Source organism: Antennarius striatus, chromosome 8 (assembly GCF_040054535.1).
Source record: "Antennarius striatus isolate MH-2024 chromosome 8, ASM4005453v1, whole genome shotgun sequence".
Taxonomy (NCBI): Eukaryota; Metazoa; Chordata; class Actinopteri; order Lophiiformes; family Antennariidae; genus Antennarius; species Antennarius striatus.
Window position 1 is genome coordinate 11556708 of NC_090783.1, and position 23498 is coordinate 11580205.

Consider the following 23498-nt stretch of genomic DNA (forward strand, 5'->3'; position numbering starts at 1 on the left):
CAAACTTCTTTGACAGCTATGGTCACGAACCAGACTTTCCATTTTATCCCGCAAGTTTTTCATCCTTCTTAAACAAGAATTCACTGGAGATACGGTACAACAAACTACAAGTCCAAGATGACTTTTCAGCAACATGTGGAGCACACGTGATATTCTTTCAATGTCAACGTTTCAAAGGACTTTCTTTCCAAGAAGTAATGAGACTCTATTCAGATCATTTAAAAAAGAACGATGCCTATGTCACAAAGTTTGTTCAGAAATGTGCCAAATGTATGTGTGATGTGAAGACTGCTAAAACGTCTAATCAGAAAGCGTGTATTTTAAAACAATTTAAAGGCTGTTATGAATGTTCAAAATGAATACTCTTTTTTTCACACACGTGTCAATAAAACATTTTATTGATGTAAAAAATACTGTTTTGCATACATTTATTTTTTATCAGACCAAAGTAATATTCAACGACTGAATTCTAACCATTTTGAGGGTATCGGAGTTGACAGTCGCCATTCAGATGCAGTTGGAGTATAAAATTATTTCACGTCGTTTGACAACTTAGAAGCAGGGGTGCTATAATCTATATCTAGAAGAAATGTTGACGTTGATTTTTTCCCACGCTTTCTTTTACTCCTACGTATTTGAGGATGCGACTCACTCAAGGCTCCAACAGGGTCTTCACCCGGGCCTTCAGCCACTCGAAGACGTAATTGTTCACGCGCATGCGTATTTGCAATTGTGGTTAAGGGTACATTTAACCGGAATATAGTTTTTAAGAATTCATCCCACCCACGAGGAATGGTCTGCGCGTGGAAGCGTCTGTTAGATAGAGTCTTCATTAAATCAAAAATATGGGATCCTTTAATGGTCTTATCTTGGACAATGATATCATCCAAAGGGTTCCATCTTAAAAGCTCTGATTTACGAAGCTTCTGAAGGATGTAGGTAGCATTCTTCCGATTGCGGGCTCCAATATTCTGTAAAATATCATTTTCAATGCTATCAGGAGATTTTTCCACCTCAACAACTCTTACGCCACCCTCATCGCGATTTTCACCCCCTCTCTCTGCAGGGTCAGTAGGCAGCTTCAAAACTATTTCGTGGTCTTGACTTGAGCCCTTTTTGAGTAGAGTAAGATATTTTTCAAGTAGCTCATTATAATGTAGACTTTTGCTGTACGCCGTCCCCGGTTGTTTCAAAACTCTTTCCATTTTCTCTTTTAAGTTATGCTCTGCCTTCTCTGCGATGTTTTCTGAACCTGTTTTTCTCCTCGTTAAACTCTCCAGTTGTTGTGGGGAAATCATGTACAATTTATGAAAGGATGACATGATGTGATATGACAATCTCCGTCAATCTCTGTCTATCTCCGACCGGCAATCAGACTGGTCAAGAATGGGACCGCAGCTCCTAATAATGGAAGAAGAAAACCTCCTCTCTGGTTCAGCACCTTGCGCTTACGCTTCACTCCTGTTTTGCTATTAGCAAAAAGCGTGATAAACTTTTTCTCTTTATTCAATCTACTGTATTGATCAGAGGTGAGCGGAACGTTGCCTTTCAACACATTAAGGGCTATTTCACAGAGTGCCAGTATGAGATCGTCTGATCCTTGACATAGAAAGGTTCTTCTCTCTGACGGTTTTTTGACTTTTAAAATAGGCAGATTTCTTTTAATCCGTTTAGACATTTCCCTCGAGTCACTTTTTATACTGGTAAACTACGGGCCACTGGTCAGGTAGTATTCCGCTTCTTAGCCTGTACTCTTCTGGGCAATCGGGTCTTAGATCAACTATTAAATATGAATATGCCGCTTTTTTAGCGTCGTTGAAACTCTGTAGAAAATATTCTCTCTGCCCCGGAAACATTTGCTGTGCTAAAATTCTTATTTGTAATTTATCACGCGGAGATTTGAAGAGGATGATATAATTTGCATTTATACTAATCGTTCGACTGTACTTCCCTTGGTGAAATAAGTTTTGAACTAGGAAAATGACTGATAATTTCCTATGATGTCTATAGGCTGTAAAGGCCCTCATGATTTCATCATGATTCAAACCGATATCCATACAATCATTGATCACGAGCAGGTTATGTTGATTTGATGGAAAAATATTTTCATCCGTCAAAGAATCCGGAATTCCTTCAATAAATTTAATCTTTACATTTTGAGCTAATTCCTCATACATAGGTTGATAAGAGGAGTACGACCAGATGATTCGATCGGGGGGTCTAGACATAGTATGTTCCATATTTTGAAGAAGCTGTTTGACAAAGAATGACTTACCACTCCCGCTTGCTCCTACCACGAGGGCCGTAAATGGGAGTTGGAAGCAAGGGTCAAAAACTATTTCTTCAAACATGCTCAGCGTTCAACGTTTCAGTAAACTAAATACTAAAGTCTTGTTGTAGGCTTTTTTTTTTATCTGTGCAGGTTACAGTAAAGAAAAAACACGAGGAGAACAAAGAAGAAATAGTAGGATTTATTAATATACAAATACATGTGAACCATGCATAATGCACAACATACAATACAAGGTAGAGTATATTACGCAATACATACAATACATATGACTTACTACAGTATAATGCAGAATATAGAATACAAAAAGAAAAAAAAAGAAAGAAAAAGAACTTTACAGAGTTTAGTACAACTCTCTACAGTTTTGTTTTCCCCCCCAGAGTCAGTACACAATCGGTATGTTTTAATATCCAAAAGGTAATGACTTTCCATCAGCAAACAGACGCATCTTGTCAAAAACTACAGCGAAATTGAAGACTTTGTCTTTATTCAAGAGTTCGAAAGATTTCATATCTCTGGTAATTTTTCTGTATCGTGAAGGGATTTTATGCTGTGTGTCAAGCTCTTTAAGATACGTTTCTACCAAATTGGTGAGAGTGTCAAAGTCAATTTTTTTACAATTTTCATAGTTCTGTGTAATCCCCTTAGCCCGTAAAGTTGCCTTACCGCGATCTGTCACGTACGCATAGGATTTGGGGCCGGCAGCACTCCACGATTTAATAAAGTCATCCGGATCTAATTCTGATGTCAAATCTCCTAAATAGTTTCCGAGCGGAGGGTCGTATGGATCGCTAGGAGTGGAAGTGTATACGATTGAATCTGTATCACAATACAAAACCATTTCCTGGAGTAAATCTAACTGCTTATACAATTCGAGTCTAGCGTAAGCAGTTGTGAACGCCGCGATGAAAACATTCACATCCCCAGGTGCTGAGAGACAGTTGGACTTATACCTCCACTGGACCAGAGCTACATTGTCGTTAATGAAATGAAACAGTGAAATTTCATACTTGCTGGAAAAGACGAATTCAAAAAAACGTTCAGGCGTGTTCACCAGACTTGTTGTAAGCTGATTAGATCTATACACACGCTTTCCCCATAGTGAATTTAATAATAATTTTAGCAATTTGTCTTTTAGCAGGGTTGCGCTCAATTTTCTTGGGATCGAGTTTAATTCCTTGGTTCTCTTCATACTCATTTATGTATGCGCGTTGACTTGTGACGTCATCAGCCTTCGGAGGATACCCAGAGGCTTCTTGTTTCTGTTTCAGGAAGGTGTAAATGTATTCTTTAAAGAGTTGGTCAGACTTTTCTTCAAAATGCCACACTTCATATATTTCTGCCAGAATGTAGCCTTTTCTCCGAGCCATCAATATTTCAGCCTACGTCCACACACCTGTTAACGATCTGTCGTCGTCATTGTGTTTACATTCAGAAGTCTGATTGTTCATGAGTCCGCACAAACGGCATAGCGTGAAAATAAGCTTCCCTTTATCGTTTCTGCTAGGAAGTACGGGGAAAAACAGTTTACGTGGAGGATAGACTTTAGCACGGATCAAACCAAAGTAATTTTCCACATCGTCAAAATTGTTTCTAATTATTTTCGGATGTCCAATTGGAAACTTACAGGTAGCCTGCACGTGCGGGTACAATGAGCAGAAGTCAGTATATAAAATCTTTTCACGTTCCCCTGCCACAAGACTCAGCCGAATAGCGGCTGTACGCCCTCCATATAGAGCGTCTCTGGGTTCTAAAGGAATCGACTGTTGAAACTGCTCTAAGAAAGATTTAACACGCTTGTCTGTTTTTTTCTTGAAATCCCAGTCATGTTCCCACATTACGACAACAGAATCAACCTTGTATTCCATTTTTAAACGATCGATTCTTTTCATGGTGTCCGAGTACGTCTCGCTAAAACTTTCGCCTGTGAGTGGAGATTTGTCATGCGGATTAAAACAGATATTGCAACCGTGAAAAAAGCAACCATTGAAGGAATAGACCGTCACCCGTCCATCTACCTGTGCATACCCGTCCACAAAATACCGGCCGATTTTAACCTCACCCCCGTTCAAGGCGTGTCGAATTGAAATCCCCTGTTCCTCAAACTCTAGCCATTGGATTGAAGCATGTGAGAAAGATTTGAATGATGCCCGATAATTATTAGGACACGGAATTGCCACGGAATTGGCTTGCAGGAATAAGGTTTGATAAACAGTCAGGGCTGCAAAAGCAATGGTTACGTTATCAAAGGGATCACATTTTGTTGTTTGGATAAATTCGTTGCGAAATGTCATGGCGCCCTCCGCGAGTATTTGTACATCATTTTCACAATACTCTACTAACTCACGATCGTAGTTAAACTCTTGATCTTTCACACTCTCGTACCATTGAAAGAAACTCTCTCTGTTTAGGATTCATTTCATCAGCCCCATACATCTCAGGGGGTGGGTACCTCCCCCTGTACCCGTTTCTTGAATGATCAGTGAATTTGTGTGGAAAGAAGCCTTTTTTAAGCTGTGTTTTACATCCTAGTGCTTTAGGAAAGTCTCTGAGCGGGATTGGGATGAAAGAAACTGAATCAATAAATTTCAGGTGAAACTCGTTGTCACTAATCAGAATTATTTTACTCCCTTGAGCTATGACGAATGGCGCTATACCCTGTTTAACATAAGTGTTTAAAATTATGTGATGGTCGAAACCTTTCCCATAATGCGAGATGAAGGTTGTGTTTTTGTATTTTTTCTTCCGGTAATGGAGGAGGAACAATAAAGCACAGTCAGGTCCTTTCCAGATGTGTCGCTTCCCATCTGATGTATGAGCCACAACAAGGACTGGAAGATGTGTGCCGGTGGTTTGAGCGGTTTCAAAATAAAAAAAATACCAGTTTTCTTTCATAAATTTTTCCTTTCGGTTTAACGGGTTTCACACGGATAAAACATTTATGATTTTCAAGCACATCTGCAACAGAATCAGAGTTGTGAATAGTCGAGACAACGTGCGATGTTGACTCTTTACCCTGAGGGGGCAGAGCAATTTTAGGCTGCTTACAGATTGGACACAGTCTAACGGCACATTTATGGACGCGTGGGATTTTAATAGAAATGTAGTAGATGATTTTACATCTCGGACATCTTTTAAAAGTTTCACAAATGGAGACTGCTTTTTCAAGTTTCGGATGCCAGCGCGGTTCGAGATGACTGTTGAAACAGTGGATATTTGTACAGTGTCTGTTACAAGCTGTACAGTAGGTTCTCTGAACTGAAGTATCTTTACAATTTGTGCCGCACACTTTACAGCTTCTGACGCATGAATGTCTGTGTCGGTTATCATAACCGGTGTAACAGTGTTTACAAAAGAATTTCACTCCTAGAAACCCTTTAACATTACATATCCCATAATAGTGATTATTGTGCAAGAGCATATAGTAAGTTTATTCACGTGGGGGGGGTTCCTGTTTTAAAGGTAGCCAGGTTTTTTCTAGGGTTATTCTCATTATCACTGGCTTGGTAAAATATAACGATTTTACAATCAAACATCTGCTCAAATTGATCGACATCGCTGAATGTGACATCAGTATGAAGAGTCAGACCGGCTCTGATGTGGATGTCACCCCCCGCGCTCAAGGCTTGTGCATACGTTAACTCGGGATTATTCAACCGGGCTAGATTTACATGTCTGATCAGCGTTCAGAACTACATATAAATGCTTAGCTTTTTTTTAAATAATCTCTGCGGCAAAACACGTGTTGACTCTCCTCCTCTTACCACTACCTCGTGGGGCCCTCACAAAATTAATGATTAATTCTATGGAGCCGTCATATAACACCGACATGTTGCTCTGCACTAATCTATCTAAAAGATCGCGGAATTCTGAAAGCTGACGGACTCCATAGTGCACGCTCAATGTCACGTCGTCCTGAAGACGGTCCGCCCGTAGATTAACTTGGATGAGATCGTGTGGGCGTGCCCCATGTGTCTGAACAATTTGTGAAATCCTGTCCTGGAGACCTTCGCTCACCTTTGTGTAAAACTCATGAAAATTAGGGACCGTAGACGGGGGAGGAAAGCGTAGGACGCTGCGAACCTCGATGTTGTTAAAGGCGGAGTCGGGTTAACACTCTCATCCGCTCTTTCAGCATTCAACTCTGAGATAAACTGAAGGAGATGTTGAGGAATTTCTAACAGATTGCTACTTTCTGATTGTTCCATTCTTTCAGCATTCAACTCTGAGATAAACTGAAGGAGATGTTGAGGAATTTCTAACAGATTGCTACTTTCTGATTGTTCCATTCTTTCAGCATTCAACTCTGAGATAAACTGAAGGAGATGTTGAGGAATTTCTAACAGATTGCTGCTTTCTGATTGTTCCATTTTTAAGAAAAAAAAAAAAGTTATTGCTATTCCAACACAATGTGATGTCAACGATGTGACGAGCGTCTTTGCTCACGGCTGATACGACGACTTGTAGTACTCAGGCGTAAATTGTTTGATTGGGGACAGGTAATATTCAGTCTAAGTTGAGTGAAGATGTTCTCTAGCATGCGTTGCTTTAACAGATGGATATCATTCATGTATTTTCCAAATGCACGTTCAATAACTAACACTGCATTGTTGTAGTACTCTCTTCGGATGTCTTCAACCGCCTGAATTATGTCTAGGTTAGACTCACGTCTATACAACGGTATATATTCACTTTGTTGTGTTTCACTGTTTTCCCCAGTCATATCCTCGTAAACAATGCCGTTATCATAATCACCATACACGCTCGCAGCAGGATCGTCTCCCAATTCAGATCCACTGTCTTCTATTTCATCCTGCTGCAGCCCCCGCTCTGATTCTCCTTCGTCAGACAAAGGTTCATTGTCCTCTATGGCCTTGTTTTCCAAGATCTCCTCTGGTCTTGTGGGGGGCACTGCTACAATTCCTAGAACACACATGCAGAGGTAATCCAGTTAATCATTTGTATTAAATACATTCAATTCATCAATTGGTAAAAAATAAAATAAATTTAAAAAATGAAAGAAACATACAAACATGCGAAAAAAACAAAAAAAACTTACACACTTCTGCTAGTCCAGGGTTGAGTCTGAGGTGATGTCAGGTCTATTATATCATCTAAAAAAAAAAGGGGGACAGATAATAAAGATACATTATATTTATTTTAAAGAGAAAACATGTGCTAGTGCTTACAAAAACACACAAAGAGAAGACTGTCTCAGAACTGTCCCATTTGAGTAATTTAAATATTTAAATATTTAATTTACTAACTATTTCATTGATTTCATATTAAAAACAGTCGTTCTTAGATTTCCTTCATCTTTATCATCTACTACATCACTCACTCAGAGAGGATTACACACACACACACACACACACACACACACACACACACACACACACACATACAGTACATTCTCACACACACCCAAACACCCCCCCCCCACACACACACACACGTACACACACGCACATACACCCATTCCCACTCCCCACAGTGTGACAATAAAGTACTTGTATAACACACACACACAACTAGCCCCAACCACTACCTAACTAATTTATCTTCGCGACGAACAATTACTTGGGAAAACCCCTTCATTCACTAACTTGACCACTTGATTGACTAACTTGACCCTCTCACCTCATGATCACCCCACGACTGACAAAACCTACAGTTTCAACGCAACTTTCTCATTGTACCCCATCATACGAAACGCCCTCCGGGAAAAACCCATTGCATCATTGGAACACCACATGATCAGCACATGATCATCGCATGATCACTACGTGATTGACAAAAGGGAGGGAGGGAGGGATATTCACCGGAAGGGGCGGGACATACACAGGAAGGGGCGGGATATTTTTTTCTGTATTTTAAATTTATGCCACGTCATCCAATAGGGAGGGATAGTCACTGGAAGGGGCAGGATATACACCGGAAGTGGGGGCGGGACATGAACCGGAAGTGGGGGCGGGACATTCGCTGGAAGGGGCGGGACTTGATAGGGTCAAAAGGTCAAAGTCATCAATCAAACGTTAATTTGACAGAAGGTGGGTCAGATATTCTCTCAAAACACTGCACCCATTTCCAATGTTTTGCCAACAGGTGAAACTGATCATTCACTTACTTCACACATGTCTTAAGGATATATAAAAACAAAACAAAACTGGATGACATCCAGTTTTCTGCTATTCAAGTCTGACACAACAGAGGCAATTGTGGTATGCTCTAAACACTACTGTAATGCGTAATTTTCAGGCTGTCCCAGTAAGCTTTCAGCTGATGCTGATACAGATATGACCGGGATTGAATTTAATGCCACTCTATCATATGTCAGGCACCAGCTGTCAGGTTCAAGCAACCTAGAACATTTAAGACGCACTCACAAAAAGGAGAAGACAACAGTTCATATGTTTTTTACTCGCGAGGAGAACGGACAGAGATGTGCTCAGTTACAGATCTCTAACGGGTTTTCAAAATGTCTCTGCTAAACCCTCTCCTTTATTCACTTGAGGCGTTCCCTGTTTACATTATTTTTCTAAGGGATAGAGTGCAGAGAAACAACAGTAAAACAACACCTGTGGAATGATGCCATTAAAGAGTTAATAATTCTTCTTTTTACGACATCCTCTCCTTAAAAGACAACAACCAGGCACGTTCCTAATTAAAAGTTCAGAGGTCACATCCTGCTCAAGGGACCTCTACAATAACTCCAGTGCTGCTGTTGTCTCCCTGAAAAGAAGAACTCAATACATAGCAAGGCACTTACACACAGATATAAACATTTATATGGTCATGGGGTGTAATACAAAGAATAAAGGAATATAAAAGAGTAAATATGAGAGAACTTATATACATTATTCTAAAACAAACACACCGTCAAGAACTCATCGTACACTGCTACCCATCTGAAACACTGCAGCTATACTGCTATAGGTATAGACTTTTGGGAGTGTGTAGTGCTTCTTAATGCACCGAGCTGTATCTTCTTGCCTACTTATTCATGTTTAATGAATACATGTTAATGTGACCTCTGAAATGAAATCATTATAATTTACTATTTTGCAGGTTAGAAGAAAAGATTGGTCTAGCGTATTTTCCATGACAAGGGTCTTCCAGTGAAATGCAGTGATATAGAAATCCCACACCCACAAATCTGCCACTCTCTTTCTCTGTCTCTCTCTCTTTGCCCAGCTTATTTCTTTTTCAAGGCGAGATGACTGCTCTCTCGAGTCTGGCTCCTGCCTGGAGTTTCTCCCTCAATGAGGAAGTTTTTCCCCAACACCATTGCTTATGCTTGCTCTGGAGGGTTCGGTAGGTCTTTGTCTGTTAAAGCGCTTTGAAATGTCTGCCAATGTGATTAAGCGCTATATAAATAAAAGTTGATTGATTGATTGATCAATCAATCAATCAACTTTTATTTATATAGCGCTTAATCATGACAGCAGACATTTCAAAGCGCTTTAACAGACAGAGAAACCCAACTGAACCCTCCAGAGCAAGCATAAGCGACAGTGGCGGGGAAAAACTCCCTCCATGAGGAAGAAACTCCGGGCAGGACCCAGACTCTTTTGGGCGGCCATCCGCCTCGACCGGTTGGGTGGAAAAGAAATCAAAGGAAGACAAGAACAGCATCAGAGAGAGAGAGACAGGGAGAGAGAGACAGAGAGAGAGTGACAGATAGGCCAGATAGAGGCAGTATCAATATGGTTAAGGTTGCTAAAGTCAAGGCACAATTACAGCTGTGTGGATGACTGTATGGCGGCACGGAGGAAGAAAGGAAGCAGGACCCCAGCCGATGGATAGTTGAGGGGTGGTACTGGTGGGCTTGGAGGATAAGGTGCACAGCACATGGAGAGATGGGGGTGATACTGGTGGGTTCGGAGGTGCAGGTCCACAGAGGAAGGTCCACGGCGGCTGGGCGGATGAGGGGTGGAAAAGTAAGATGACACCAAGGAAAAAGGAAGCCGGACCCCAGCCGATAATTAGGTTAGGGGTGGTACTGGTGGGATGGGAAGAGCAGGTCCATAGCAGATGGGTGGATGAGGGGTGAACCTGAGAAAAACCTGGAAGAACATAGAGCACAGAGACTCCAGGGAAGAAGTCAGGGCCATAAATTTTGGGACATCAACACTATTTTCATTTTTTTGGCCCTGTACACCACCACAATGGATGTGAAATGACAAAATACGTGCTTTAAGTGCAGACTTCCAGCTTTAATTTGAGAGTATTTGCATCCAAATCAGGTGAATGGTGTAGGAATTACAACAGTTTTTACATGTGCCTCCCACTTTTTAAGGGACCAACAATAATTGGACAATTGGCTGCTCCGCTGTTCCATGGCCAGGTGTGTTCCATGGCCATAGCTTAGGATGTGATTTTTCACTAGATGATGCATATATATATATATATATATATATATATATATATATATATATATATATATATATATATATATATATATATATATGTGTGTGTGTGTGTGTGTAATACCCAGTATATATGTATATATGTGTGTATATATATAGTGTATTAAAATTTTGCAAGTTGATTGAAATGATAATGAATGATAATGAGGGGCAGCACTTGTCCTCTCTGATAGCGCAGCATTAAATGATATGAAAAGTGCAGGTGTACCTGAATTTTGTGAATTGTTTTAAGAACAGCAGGACTCAAACCAGGTTCCCGGTCCGTGTGAACTTTTCACGTTCTCCCCATGTGTTGGCTCTCTCCGGGTGGCTTCCTCCCACCTGCAAAAACATGCACTTCAGGCAAACTGGCCAGCTCATTTGTCATTTGTCATTTGTCTATGTCTGGCTCTGCGGTGCACTGGTGTTGTGTCCCCCACCTCACGCTCCCAGTGAACTGGGATAAGCTCCAGCACCCTGCAACCTGCGATAGCAGATGAAGCAGGTGCAGAAGATGAATGAATGAATGATTTCGCTTAAGCTGCATGTTTAGGGAGGTGGTAGGAAGCCAGAGAACCTGGAAAGAGCCCACACAGATATATAGGGAGAACATATTAATTCTGCAGAAAAATAAATCTTTTTGCTGTGAGACAACAGCACCACCCACTGCATCACTGTGCTGCCCCGACCTGTATTCATACAAGAAAAATTCATACCATGCTGGAAAATTTCTGAAGAGTAAGAAATATTTAGATTATAAATAATAATATGACCGCAGTGCAATTTCATCACACTCAGCATGTCCCCTTCCTTTTGCCAGTAAGTCAGGCCCCGTCCACATGATAACGGATTTTTCTTAAAAACGCATTGAAAATGATTCGCGTCCACACGACAGCGTTTTTGAAAAAATCTCCGTCCACACGTAAACGCACCAGTGTGTTTTCGAAGACGGCTATAAGCATGCCAAACCATGTGGTGGCAGTATTGAGTCAAATTTTATCCAATAGGAATCCTTCGTGTTTTGTTATCACAACACACGGGCCCATAAATATGATGTCACAGCGGTTTTCGTCGCAGGCAAGATGTCAGCGTTTTTAAGAAGTCCCGGGGATACGCTGTCCACACAACAACGCAGACCCAGCGTTTTTTTAAAAATCCACCTCGGCCAGCGTTTCTAAAAAGTTATGTTTTCGTTCTGGATATCTGCGTTGTCGTGTGGACGGAAGGCATAAACGCAACAAAAAAATTGTGTTTTTAAAAAATCCGTTATTGTGTGGACGGGGCCTCTGATGGGATAGAGACCAGCAACCCCTTTGACCTGCAAAAACAGAAGAAGCAAATGAATGAATGAATGAATGAATGAATGATTGAATTATATTATGTGGAATTTCTAAAACTGTAAAGTAAAATTGTTATAGTATTGTTTTCAAATGACTGAGTTTCGCCTTTTTTTGTCTGTGTGTATTTTTATGTTTAGATTGTCAGTAACATTGTCTTGTCCGCTGGATCTTACGCTCTTCCCAATGGATACACAGCTATGTAAGATGCAGCTGGAGAGTTGTGAGTACACACTAATGCACACACAAGCAGACACAGACACAAACACACACACACACACACACACACACACACACACACACACACACACACACACACACACACACACACACACACACACACACACTTACACACACACACACACACACATACACATGTGCACACACACGTGCAAAAAAGGATTATCATGAGTAGCAAGCAATTGTTGACTGCAAATGAACCATTAAAGAAAACTTGTTAACATTGTCAATTTCGCCTATCTGCTTGTTTCACACAAGGTGTCTCACAGGTAGATATTAGTTATAAATTAAAAGGGACTATAAATTTAGATTATATGCACATGCTCATGTGCACAGAATACATATTTCCTCCATCTGTCCATCCATCCATCCTTCCTCCTTGGAAGACGCAGTACTGGGATTGAGGAGAGGCTCAAAATATTCTTTTGACAAGCCCGAAAATTACCCTCTGTCAAGGTTAGCAGCTCCCCGCCTTCATTCTATACAGTGTTGGTGGTGTATCGCTTTTCCCTCTTGAGGCGCTGGATACTTTGCCAAAATTTTTTTGAAGCCGATCGATATTCATCCTCCATGGCCTCACTGAACTCCTGCCAGACCCGGGTTTTTGCCTCCATGACCACTCAGGCTGCTGTACGTCTCACCTGCCTGTACCTGTCAGCTGCCTCTGGAGTCCCATGATCCAACAAAACTCAATAAGACTCCTTCTTCAACTTGACGGCATCCCTTATTTCTGGCGTCCACCACCACTGCAAGGGGCAACGGAGACCTTGCGACAACAGCTCTTAGCAACCACTTCGACATTGGAGGTGGAGAGCATGGTTTGCTTTGACTCAGTGTCCCAACCTCCTTCTGGTAGAAGCTCTCCCAGAGGTGGGAGTTAGGGACCTCATTGACAGAGGGTTGCACAAGATGTTCCCAACAGAGCCTCAAGACACGTTTCGGCCTGCCGCCTCTGTTTGGGCTTCTGTTCTGCCAGTGGATACAGCTCATCACCAGGTGGTAATTCGTTGACATTTCTACCCCTCTCCTCACCCATGTTTCCAATACACATTGTTGGAAGTCGGATGTCCAATAGCAGAATGCCACTCGTGTTCAGATTGGGGAAGCCATTCATCTCAGTCACCCTTTTCCAGGTCTCACTGTCAATGCTCACATGAGCGTTTAAGTCCCCTCTCAAGGGACTCCAAGAAGACCAAGTATGCCGTACAGTTGTTCGACCCATAGACCAAATTAACAGTTAGGTACCTGTTAGGTGTTAAAATCAGAAGATAGTATTTTCATTTAGCCTCCACGGATTGCATGGTATACATTTCACAAACATTTGTATGAAAAGAACAATTGAGGGCAATTCTAGCTACTCTATTCTGAGCAATTTTAACAGCACTTTTCCGATCAGCTGGCAGAGCACAAGTTGTGATCTACATAAATTATAATAGAAAATTAAAATCATGGAGCATAGAAATGAATTTTCCTCCATCAGTGAGCCAAACATGTAAAATAATGTGTAGTTAATATGAATGTTGTATGTTTCTTTATGCGAGTCTTTCTTTGGGTTGTGTCAACCACTGATCAGTCTTATAAGCTAATGAAGTGCCAGGTGAACATTCTGGTCTATAAGCATGCTGAGGATTAGTAGCTGTTCAAAATGGATGGTATATTCCTATTAAGGTTAAATTGTATTATTTTACTAAGCAAATAGTATACAGTACGTATATCATGATTGTCACCCATATGCAGCAATGAGGGAAAACAGAAAATTGCAGGCACAAAATAATAATAAAAATGTAAAATAATAAAAATAATACACAGTTAATGCAATATTTAATATAATTTTTTTATGTTTTAGTTGGCTATACCACCAGTGATCTTGTGTTCATGTGGCAGTCTGACCCAGTCCAGATGGATGAGATTGCTCTTCCTCAGTTTGACATCAAACAAGAAGACATCAAATATGGAAACTGCACAAAGTACTACCAGGGAACAGGTTAGTAGTCATTGGTAATAACAGTGAATGTATAAATGCAAAACTGCTCAAAAGACTTATGGAACACATACATGTCCAATCATGATGAACAATCTTTTCAAATTGGAAATCTGTACTGATTATAATTGTTTGACAACAAAATGATGTTCACTGGAAACCAAACAACTGAGGACTATATTAAAAATCACACGGATATCTCTTTCAGACCTGGGTCGAGGCAGTACTGAGCTCTTTCACAGTTTGTGGCAGTAGTTAACAGAATCAGTATCAGATGCACATAAACTGTACATAAGGACCCATAGGTGCTCAATTGTATTTAGGTCAGGGGAATGTGAAGGCCAGTCAGCGGCATCAGTTCATCCTCATCTTGGGACGATCTACGCATGTGGCCGAACATGAACCAGGATGAGCCTCGGGCCAAGGAGATGGAGGCTCTTTGCACTCTAGCTCGGCTTTAATGTCAAGCAGCATTACCAGGTCCATAAGATCAAGAAAGCAGCAAAATCTTGGATGTCTTAATTACTCTTCCTAAAACTGAGCAGCAAGTCTTGACATGTCCCCCACATCCTATGCATTTACTGCTCTCCACTGTTTTCAGCTTTTATGTTTACATTACATTAGAGACTATTTTGTGGGGGCTACTCTGTCAATGTCTTTCACAACAACTATGATGCAGTTTCACAGTCATATTTATACTGTGGAATGAATTACTTTCGAGTGTAGAGATTTCTAAGTGCACAGAAGTCCTTTTTCTTTGTCTTTACTTTTTTGTCTGCATGTATTCTCGCAGTTTAGCCCCATAAAAGGAGGTCAACTTTAATGAGATCAATGATTATTTTAGTCTTGCAGCAAAATCTTTTATATATTTTGATGGGTGCAAGTGACCATCACCAGTCCTCTCTGGGAACTAACTTGTCAGTCTTTATTAGAATTTCTTATTGTGAGCCAGAGAGGGAAGTGCTGCACCTTTGTGTGTTAAGGGGGGAAGCAAAAGGAGACAGGGACAGAAAACACAAACAAGGTAATGGATAGACAGGCAGTGCTGTTGGAGTGAAAAAGGTTTGGGCTGTTTTGTTATATCTTAGAAGTGATACCTTAATACCAATGTTATAAAACACCAGATTAGTGGAGGTGCTGACAGTATAGAATAGGCCACCAGAAGAAAACAGTGTAGGAGGAAGATAGAGGGCATAAGATTGTGATGTCTGAAGTGAGACTCATTACGTTCTGACGGGACCCAATGGTTCTCAATAATTGGACTCGACAGGAGCTGGTAAGCCCTGAACCAACATACATGTGTGATGGAAACCAACGCCCAGAAAGGCTACTAGAACCCAACAGGGCCACGCTAGCTGAGAACCCCCAACCCTGTCAGCCAGTAGCATCCAGAAGCCATCACCCGCAGAGCCACCGGGGGCACTGAGAACCACGCAGACCACGACACCCAGAGGAGGCAGCGGCTGCCACCACCATGGCGCACAGGTTCCGTGGGAGAGAAGCCAAGCCGCCCAGCAAGGGTCCTGCCCCTAAATACAGCGATGACTCCGCACCATCCAATCCCCCCCGCACTCCCGAGCCAACCCCCGGGCCAGGCCAGACGGCCCACACATCGCCAAACCCCCACAGCAGCGCCGCAGTGCCACAACCCCGGTCACCATCGGCCCGCGGGAAATCAATGACCAGGACCGACAACCAGCGATCCCCAACCGGCAGCCATCGATAACCATCCATCACCACAAAATACCCACAACCAAGCCGAGCTGCAGGCCCAGGTCAAGCTGTGCGTCCCCAACCATAGGCCCCAGAGGGATGAGCCCCACCAGAAGTGCCATTTCATGTGGAGTCATCACTACCCTCCTTGTTAATATGGTTCTCCGATCCCGACGAGGAAGCATTCTTCCGACCCTTTGCTACTGTGCTAACTTGTGAGGAATGTGATACATTAAAAGTCTTGAGGGAAGCCCAGTGCTGTCCAGACTTCTCCAAACATCGCAGGGCCCCCTCCAAAGTGTGTGTGTGTGTGTGTGTGTGTGTGTCTATGTTGCATTAAAATTGGAGGATGGGGAGACAAGTGAGATGTATATGGGGAGGATTCAGCGCCCTAGAGCACTGCAATCCGCCCCACACCCAAGCCCACTGCCCTCGCCTCCATCCATTCCTAAGGCCTAACTGTGCCCAATATGTGCCCAGAAGTTATTACATATTGTGCAGAGTGAGATATGTGAAGTGAACATTAGGAGGCAATCTGGTGTGGGCCCAGCCCACATAAACAGGGCCGTAACGGGGACCGGCATCACAACTGGCCAACCAGCCTGAGCCCACAACCTGGCCCGGCCATGACCATTTGGGCCCCGGCATGGCCACAGGCATCAGGCGATCATCAAAGCCATTGATGACCACCAATCATGACAAACCGGCAACCGGCCCAAGCCGCCAACCCGCCCCATGACAACAACAACAACCCAGAGATGCACCACCACGGCGGGGAAGGAAGGCAATGCATGTCCCGCCCCACCAGACCCGGCTGCCGGGCCACAGAGGGCCAGCCCCACAGAACTGAGTCCAGCCAGTAGCCCAAAGCCACCACACCACTCAGGGGAAGCAGCCGCGGAACACCTCTCACTCCAAACCCTACTCCTCCTCACCAACCCTCCCCCCCCCGCCCCCCTCCCACGACCAACCACCAAACCAACCCATGGGGCCACACCGCCCACCAGCCAGCCACCCACACCAGGCCGGGCACCCCTGCACCGCATCACATGCCCACCAACCACCGTTAACCGGACATCGCCGGTCAACAGCCAGCAGCCTGTCCACCCCCGACGCACCATTGGTCCACCAGCCAAACCAAAGGCCAAGCGTAGGCCCAACAAAACAGCCCCATGGGTCGACAAATGACAGCAGGCCACCAACAGAGCCCTACCTCCAGCCAGCCGCACCAGCCAGCAGCGTGACAACCCCAGCAGCATCCAGCAGACCACCCAATGGCAACACGGAGAATGAAAGAGTCATAGTCTAAATATATAGTTAAATCTTTTTCCCATTTTGCGGTTGGTAGATGTATCTAGCCAGTTTTTGAGAGTGAACTATATATCTTTGAGAGATTTTCCTTAAGTTTTGGGGACAGCTTTATAATGTACAGTGGTACCTCTACTTACGAAATGAATTGGTTCCGGAAGAAATTACTTATGTAGAAAATTTCGTAAGTAGAGACATTTTTTACATGCAAATGCCCTAATCCGTTCCAAGACCCCAACAATTCTGACATAAATGTTTTATAAAGCATAAAAATGCATCAAAACATGTAACAAATACAATTAGATTATTACACAATAAATGAGAGTTGTGCATAACGTAAAAAACAAAGAATAGAGTAAAGAATAAAAAGGATATCTTCTTTGTTTGGCTTTACAGAAGTTGAATATAAGTTATGGTAATATCTATAGAAGATGTCATTAATTTCTAGAGGTGATTGGGAATACTTAACAGAGGGATTCTGGATTGTTGTTATGAAAGATTTTTCTCTGTTGCTTTGGAGTTGGTTCGCAAGAAATTTGCCTGATTTATTGTTATGCTCAATTGTTATATCTCAGTTGTTTTAAGAATTCTGTTTTCTTTGACAGGATTTTATCAAGATTTAGTTTTGCATTTTGTAGTTCAGACCTTAATTTTTCATTTGTATTTATAGCATAATCCTCAGTTAGATGCTTGAGTTTTTCTTCAATTTCTGTTCGCATTTGTTGTTTTGTTTTTTTTGTATGAAAAGTGTGATATTATTTTACCCCTGATTGCAGCCTTCCCAGTTTCCCAAAGTAAAGAAGGAGAGGAATCAGGAAATTCTTTATATTTTAAAAATTCTACCCATTCTTGCTTTATTATTTTATCAAATTCTGGATCTTTAAGCAGAGAAATGTTGAAGCGCCAAGTCTGTGGAGGTTTATGGTAGTTAACTGTAGCCTGAGGGATATCAGTGCATGGTCACTAACAATGATTGGATGAATTCTAATAGAAGTTTTATGTCCAATAGAATTGTGATGAAAAAGGTCAATTCTTGAAAATGATTGATGCACCACGGAGAAGAAAGTGTATTCCTTTTGGGGGGGGGGGGGGGGGTTAAGTCTCCAAAATGTCGTCTAATCCAAAATCTTTCATATTAATCCTGCAAAACTTTAACTGATTGTAGTCATTTTGCTTGTACTATTGAAATATTAGATCGATCCACTGAGGGATTCAGAACTATGTTGAAGTCCCCCCCAATAATAGCTGTTGAGTTAGCTGATAAATCAGCTAAATGAGAGAAGAATATGACAAAAGGCTGGCTCATCATTATTGGGTGCATATAGATTACCAATTGTGTACAGTTTATCAAAGATTGCTGCCTGAATAATAATGTATCTGCCCTCAGGGTCTGTAACTGTCCTGTTTAAAGTGAAAGGAACTCTTTTACAGATTAGAATAGAGACTCCTCTTTGTTGTTATAACAAGATGAGAAGATGATGTTACAGTTTAGACTGGTGGGAAATTTTTCTTCTGATTGTAGTAAATATTTTCCTGTAGAAGGAAAATATCTGCTTTTAGTTTGGAGACATAGTCCAGGATTTTAATTATTTTTGTCTGTGAGCGAAGGCTGTGTACATTCCAGGATACTAAATTTAACTTAGACAAGAATAGATGTTCTGTCTTCAGATTAATGATGTTAATAACATAATTTCAGTGTGTGTCTGTGTTTTCTGAGCTATGGACATCATGATGTTGAGGTGTCAGGTGTTGAATCCAAGATATGTGTAGAAGATAAACATATACAGCTGATCGAAATGTATATATACATTGAAACAAAGCACAGCACTGCACTTAACTAAGAGTTAAGACATTAAAAAGCATATCATCATAAATAAAAGAGGTGCAAAAGAGGGTGAGAGGGATGAGTGTGTAAGAGGGGGAGGGATGGAGATACATATAGATAGAGACAAATAAAAGGAGAGCGGGGGGTACCTAGAGGTGGGAGAAGTTTGGGGAAGTGCAACATTTATATTTATACCATAATTATTATTGTTATATTAACATATCAGAGCCGTTTATGAATACTTATCTGACTCATCAGGAAAGCCAGGGGGTGGTGGAGGGCTCACGGAACAGCTGGCCATAGATATAGAGTTTATCCACGACCATAGCAGTCCGTTTGCCTTTCTGTCCGTGCTTCTTCATGATGGGATAAAGTACTTTTCGCCTCTCATTAATCTCCTTGGGAAACTGGTCGTTAATTCAAACGGTGTGCCCTTCAGCTCACGACCTTTGCTTTTAACGAGCACTTTCTGCTGAAAGTGCTCGAATTTTGCGATGATGGTGGCGATCTCCTCTCCGGGGTCCGAGCCGATGGACACGGTGGAAAGGGATGATGTTTACAGTTTCCTCTTGGATTTTGAGGTTGTGCTGTGGGGACTATGGGATGCCTGAAAAGATGACATTGTCCCGCATGCTTCTCGTCTGCATGTCCAGGACGGTCTCTTTCAGGGACTTGTTCTCTTTCTGTAAAATACCTCGGTGGACACAGTCGTCAGCATCGAGCGAAGCAGGTTGGCAATCTGCTGGTGGGTAAACTCCAGCCTGGCTCTGAGTTCTTTGATGTCCTCATGGAGGATCCCGAGGGCGTCGAGCTACTTTTAATTAATTCCAGGACGCTGAGCTGGATGCCAAGGTGTCCAAGTTCTGGGTGTCAGTGGAGGAATCCTTCTTTTTCCTCTTGTTGGGATTCTCATGGGAGGTAGCGACACTTGGGCTATTCATGGCGCACCGGTAAAAATAATAGTCGATAAACTTTTCTAAGTCCGCCATTGTGAGTAATTCTACATACAGATTGCTACTTAGATATTAGTTTTACTATCTGAAAGCTGAAAATTCTCTATATAAAACGGCTATTTTTGATAATATTATTCTAGCAGCTGGGGGCCACCATGTTAAATCTTGCTTCGGCGTGATGTCGTTCAGGGTGTCATCACACAATCCTGTGTCTCCTGTCCACTTTCGAATGACAATATCACAGAAGTCTTATTGACATGCGTTGGATCCCCATTACCTTCCTTCCCTTCTGTATTTTAATTTTTTATCTTTACTATCTTAATTTTATTTTGCACTCTGTGATGAATAAAATGAAAAAAGAGACATCACCCTAATATATTCATTCATTCATTCATCGTCTAACCCGCTTAATCCGCAAACGCAGGTCGCGGGGGAGCCGGCGCCTATCCCGGCAGTCTCAGGGCATGAGGCGGGGGACACTCCGGGCACGACGCCAGTGCACCGCAGAGCCACATAGAAACAAACAATCATTCACACACACATACTCACTCCTACGGTCAATTATATGTAAAATATAAAATTGAATAGGTAAAAAATTGTCAAATTTTGTCTCAAAGGCAGAAATGTAACATCTCCAAACAAAGCAAAGACACAAAGTGGAGGAAGACTCTACAATTGACAGTACTTGGGACAATGGTTGGTTCATTGGCTGTAAATGTTCTAATTCCCCATTTCACATTTTCTGTCTTTTCCTAGGACACTATACCTGTGTGGAAGTTATTTTCACTTTGCGCCGGCAGGTTGGTTTCTACATGATGGGAGTTTATGCGCCAACTCTATTAATTGTTGTGTTGTCTTGGCTATCTTTCTGGATCAACCCCGATGCTTCAGCTGCACGGGTACCACTGGGTAAGTACAATGAAAGATTTAATACTTGAGAAACATCTAAACAGTACTTTTTGCACCCATTTTTCACAATGTGAAGCTAAAGATTTAAGACTTTTTACAAACTCAATTTCTCAGACTTAAAGCAGAATCTTGTGAAAAGAGTTATCAAAACTAATGGGAAACCAGAAATTCAAATTGCTTTTAAAACTTGGTGACAGGAAGGAACCCACGACGAGAGCAAAACCATTGAGCAATGCACATCGTATAAAGGGTAATCACGATTCTCTGTGATGGTTTTTTTGTGCTTTGGCTGAGTGCTTTAGCATATTGATACATTTCAAAGACAGTCATGCAATCTTTGTAGAGCTGAAAGTTCTGTAGGCCTCTTCTGATCAAGAAAAGTAGACACTTGTCAAGAAGGTACCGCACAATGAATTCCAGCCAACTGAGGGCAATGATAGTGCAGCAGAAGCACAACACAGCCTTGCTAATTCTGCATTTGGCTGGCTGGAAAAGTAAGAAACACTACTGGAGTCATGCAGGTATCCTGATGGCCCTATGTCTGACAAATACAAAAAATTTGATCACCTGTCACTTTGTGACAAGCACTACATGACGTTTTAATTGAAACAAATCTATTTTCTAATTCTAATATAAAAAGTCATTAGCCAAAATAAGTTGAGATGTCATAAAAAATAATTCTGTTCCCAGTACTCATTTTATCATTCATTTCTTTATTTAAATATTATGCACACATTTGCTTTGATTCTCCCTAGAAGTACAAATAGATTATTAATAGCTTAAACTATAGTACTTACTTATAGTAATTGTCATTATTCACTGATAATTGTGATTGAATTTATTTATTTATTTATTTATTTATTTATTTGGATTGTTTAACATCATTAGATTAAGTCTGTCATGATGAGCTCTTAGAATAATATGTCCTCCTGACAGGTGTGGCATATCCAGTGTTGAATTGATCAACATGAAAAGGACAAAAGTGTGATTTGGACTGGTCAAAGCAAAAGACGTGGGAGTTTATCCAGGGGAAAAAATATTGTTATTATTATTATTATTATTATTATTATTATTATTATATTACAGCTTTTGATGAGTTAAAGTACAGGCATAAAAAAGGGCCTCGAAACTTGTGTTTCTGATTGTGGGCGGGCACACAGGGGTCAACTAACTTATCACTAAGTGACTGGACTGAGCTCAGTCCACTAAGTCTTGGGCTGGGGACCAAGTAGCTGGTTAAATATACAAGTCGGGCAAAAACTTTCATATTCCAAATCACCTCCCGTGCACTGCTGAGGTACCCTTGAGCAAGTCGCCACCCCCTTTATAAGTTGCTCATTGGGGCATCCCACAAGGGAGCTGCCTGCCAGCTACCTCTCACCATCATTTGAATGTCGTACAGGCTACACGCAGCGCTGCTGCAGATGTGAGGATGGATCAGGTCGTGTGTGTGTGCATGCATTAGCGTGTGTGTGCACGTTTTGGGCATGTACAATATCTATACAGCATATATACACACACGTGTGTAATGACTGACAGGAATCGAAAAATAATTTCTCCGACAGCGGACCAATGGATCTTAATTCTTTAATCAACCACCCAACCACACAAGCATTCATTTGCACAGTGAAGTCAATATATTATTTCAAACTGCAATCAGTTACCTGAGATTGTTTTAACGTTAAATTTACACTCAATTTAATTTTAATCAACTGTCGATCCCCGTAGGGAAATTATTAGTCCACTCTAGCACTCACTAGTTATCAGTTGCATATATATATATATATATATATATATATATATATATATATATATATATATATATATATATATATACACACACACAATATATATATATATATATATGTATATTGTCCCTCACTTCATTATATTGTGAAGTGAGGGCCACTGTCAAGGATGAAACATCCAGAATCCAAGAGTGTATCAGAAAGATGGCCCCAAAAGATGAACTGCTCAGTTAATACCTCAGACAGCAGAAATCTGACCAGAGACAGGAGGAAGCGGCGGAGGAGACAACATGGAGGGACAAGCCCCAACACGGTATGTACCACGGTCAGATAGAGGAAGTGGCTGGTATCAAGAAGGCCTACCAAGGGCTGGACAAAACTGGGCTCACAGACAGCACAGAGGCACTGATCGTGGAAGCACAAGAACAGGCCCTAAGTACAAGAGCAATAGAGGCCAATATCTACCACAGTAGGTCTGACCCAGGGTGCAGGCTCTGTAAAGAAGCCACAGAAACAGTACAGCATGTTGTACCAGGGTGTAAGATGCTAGCCGGGTCAGCATACATGGAGAGGTACAACCAAGTAGCTGCGATAGCGTACAGGAACATCTGTACCCAGTATGACTAGAAGTACCCAAATCCAAATGGGACATATCACCAAAGGTGGTTGAGAACAACAAGGCTAACATCCTGTGGGACTTCAGTCTCCAGACTGACAAACAGCTTCTGGCTAACCAACCAGACATAGTGGTGGTGGACAAAGAGCAGAAGACAGCAGTGTCGATAG

At 41.7% G+C, this 23498-nt stretch overlaps 1 protein-coding gene across 1 annotated transcript in view; it reads left to right on the forward strand.

Annotated features, from left to right (window-relative positions):
* The window catches only part of LOC137600387 (glycine receptor subunit beta-like), an 86972-nt gene that overhangs the window by 25585 nt on the left and 37889 nt on the right, over positions 1-23498 (forward strand). The window contains exons 5-7 of the mRNA XM_068321993.1: positions 12176-12258; positions 14122-14259; positions 20812-20964. Of these exons, the coding sequence (XP_068178094.1) occupies positions 12176-12258; positions 14122-14259; positions 20812-20964 (374 nt within the window). The remainder of the gene's footprint in view (positions 1-12175; positions 12259-14121; positions 14260-20811; positions 20965-23498) is intronic.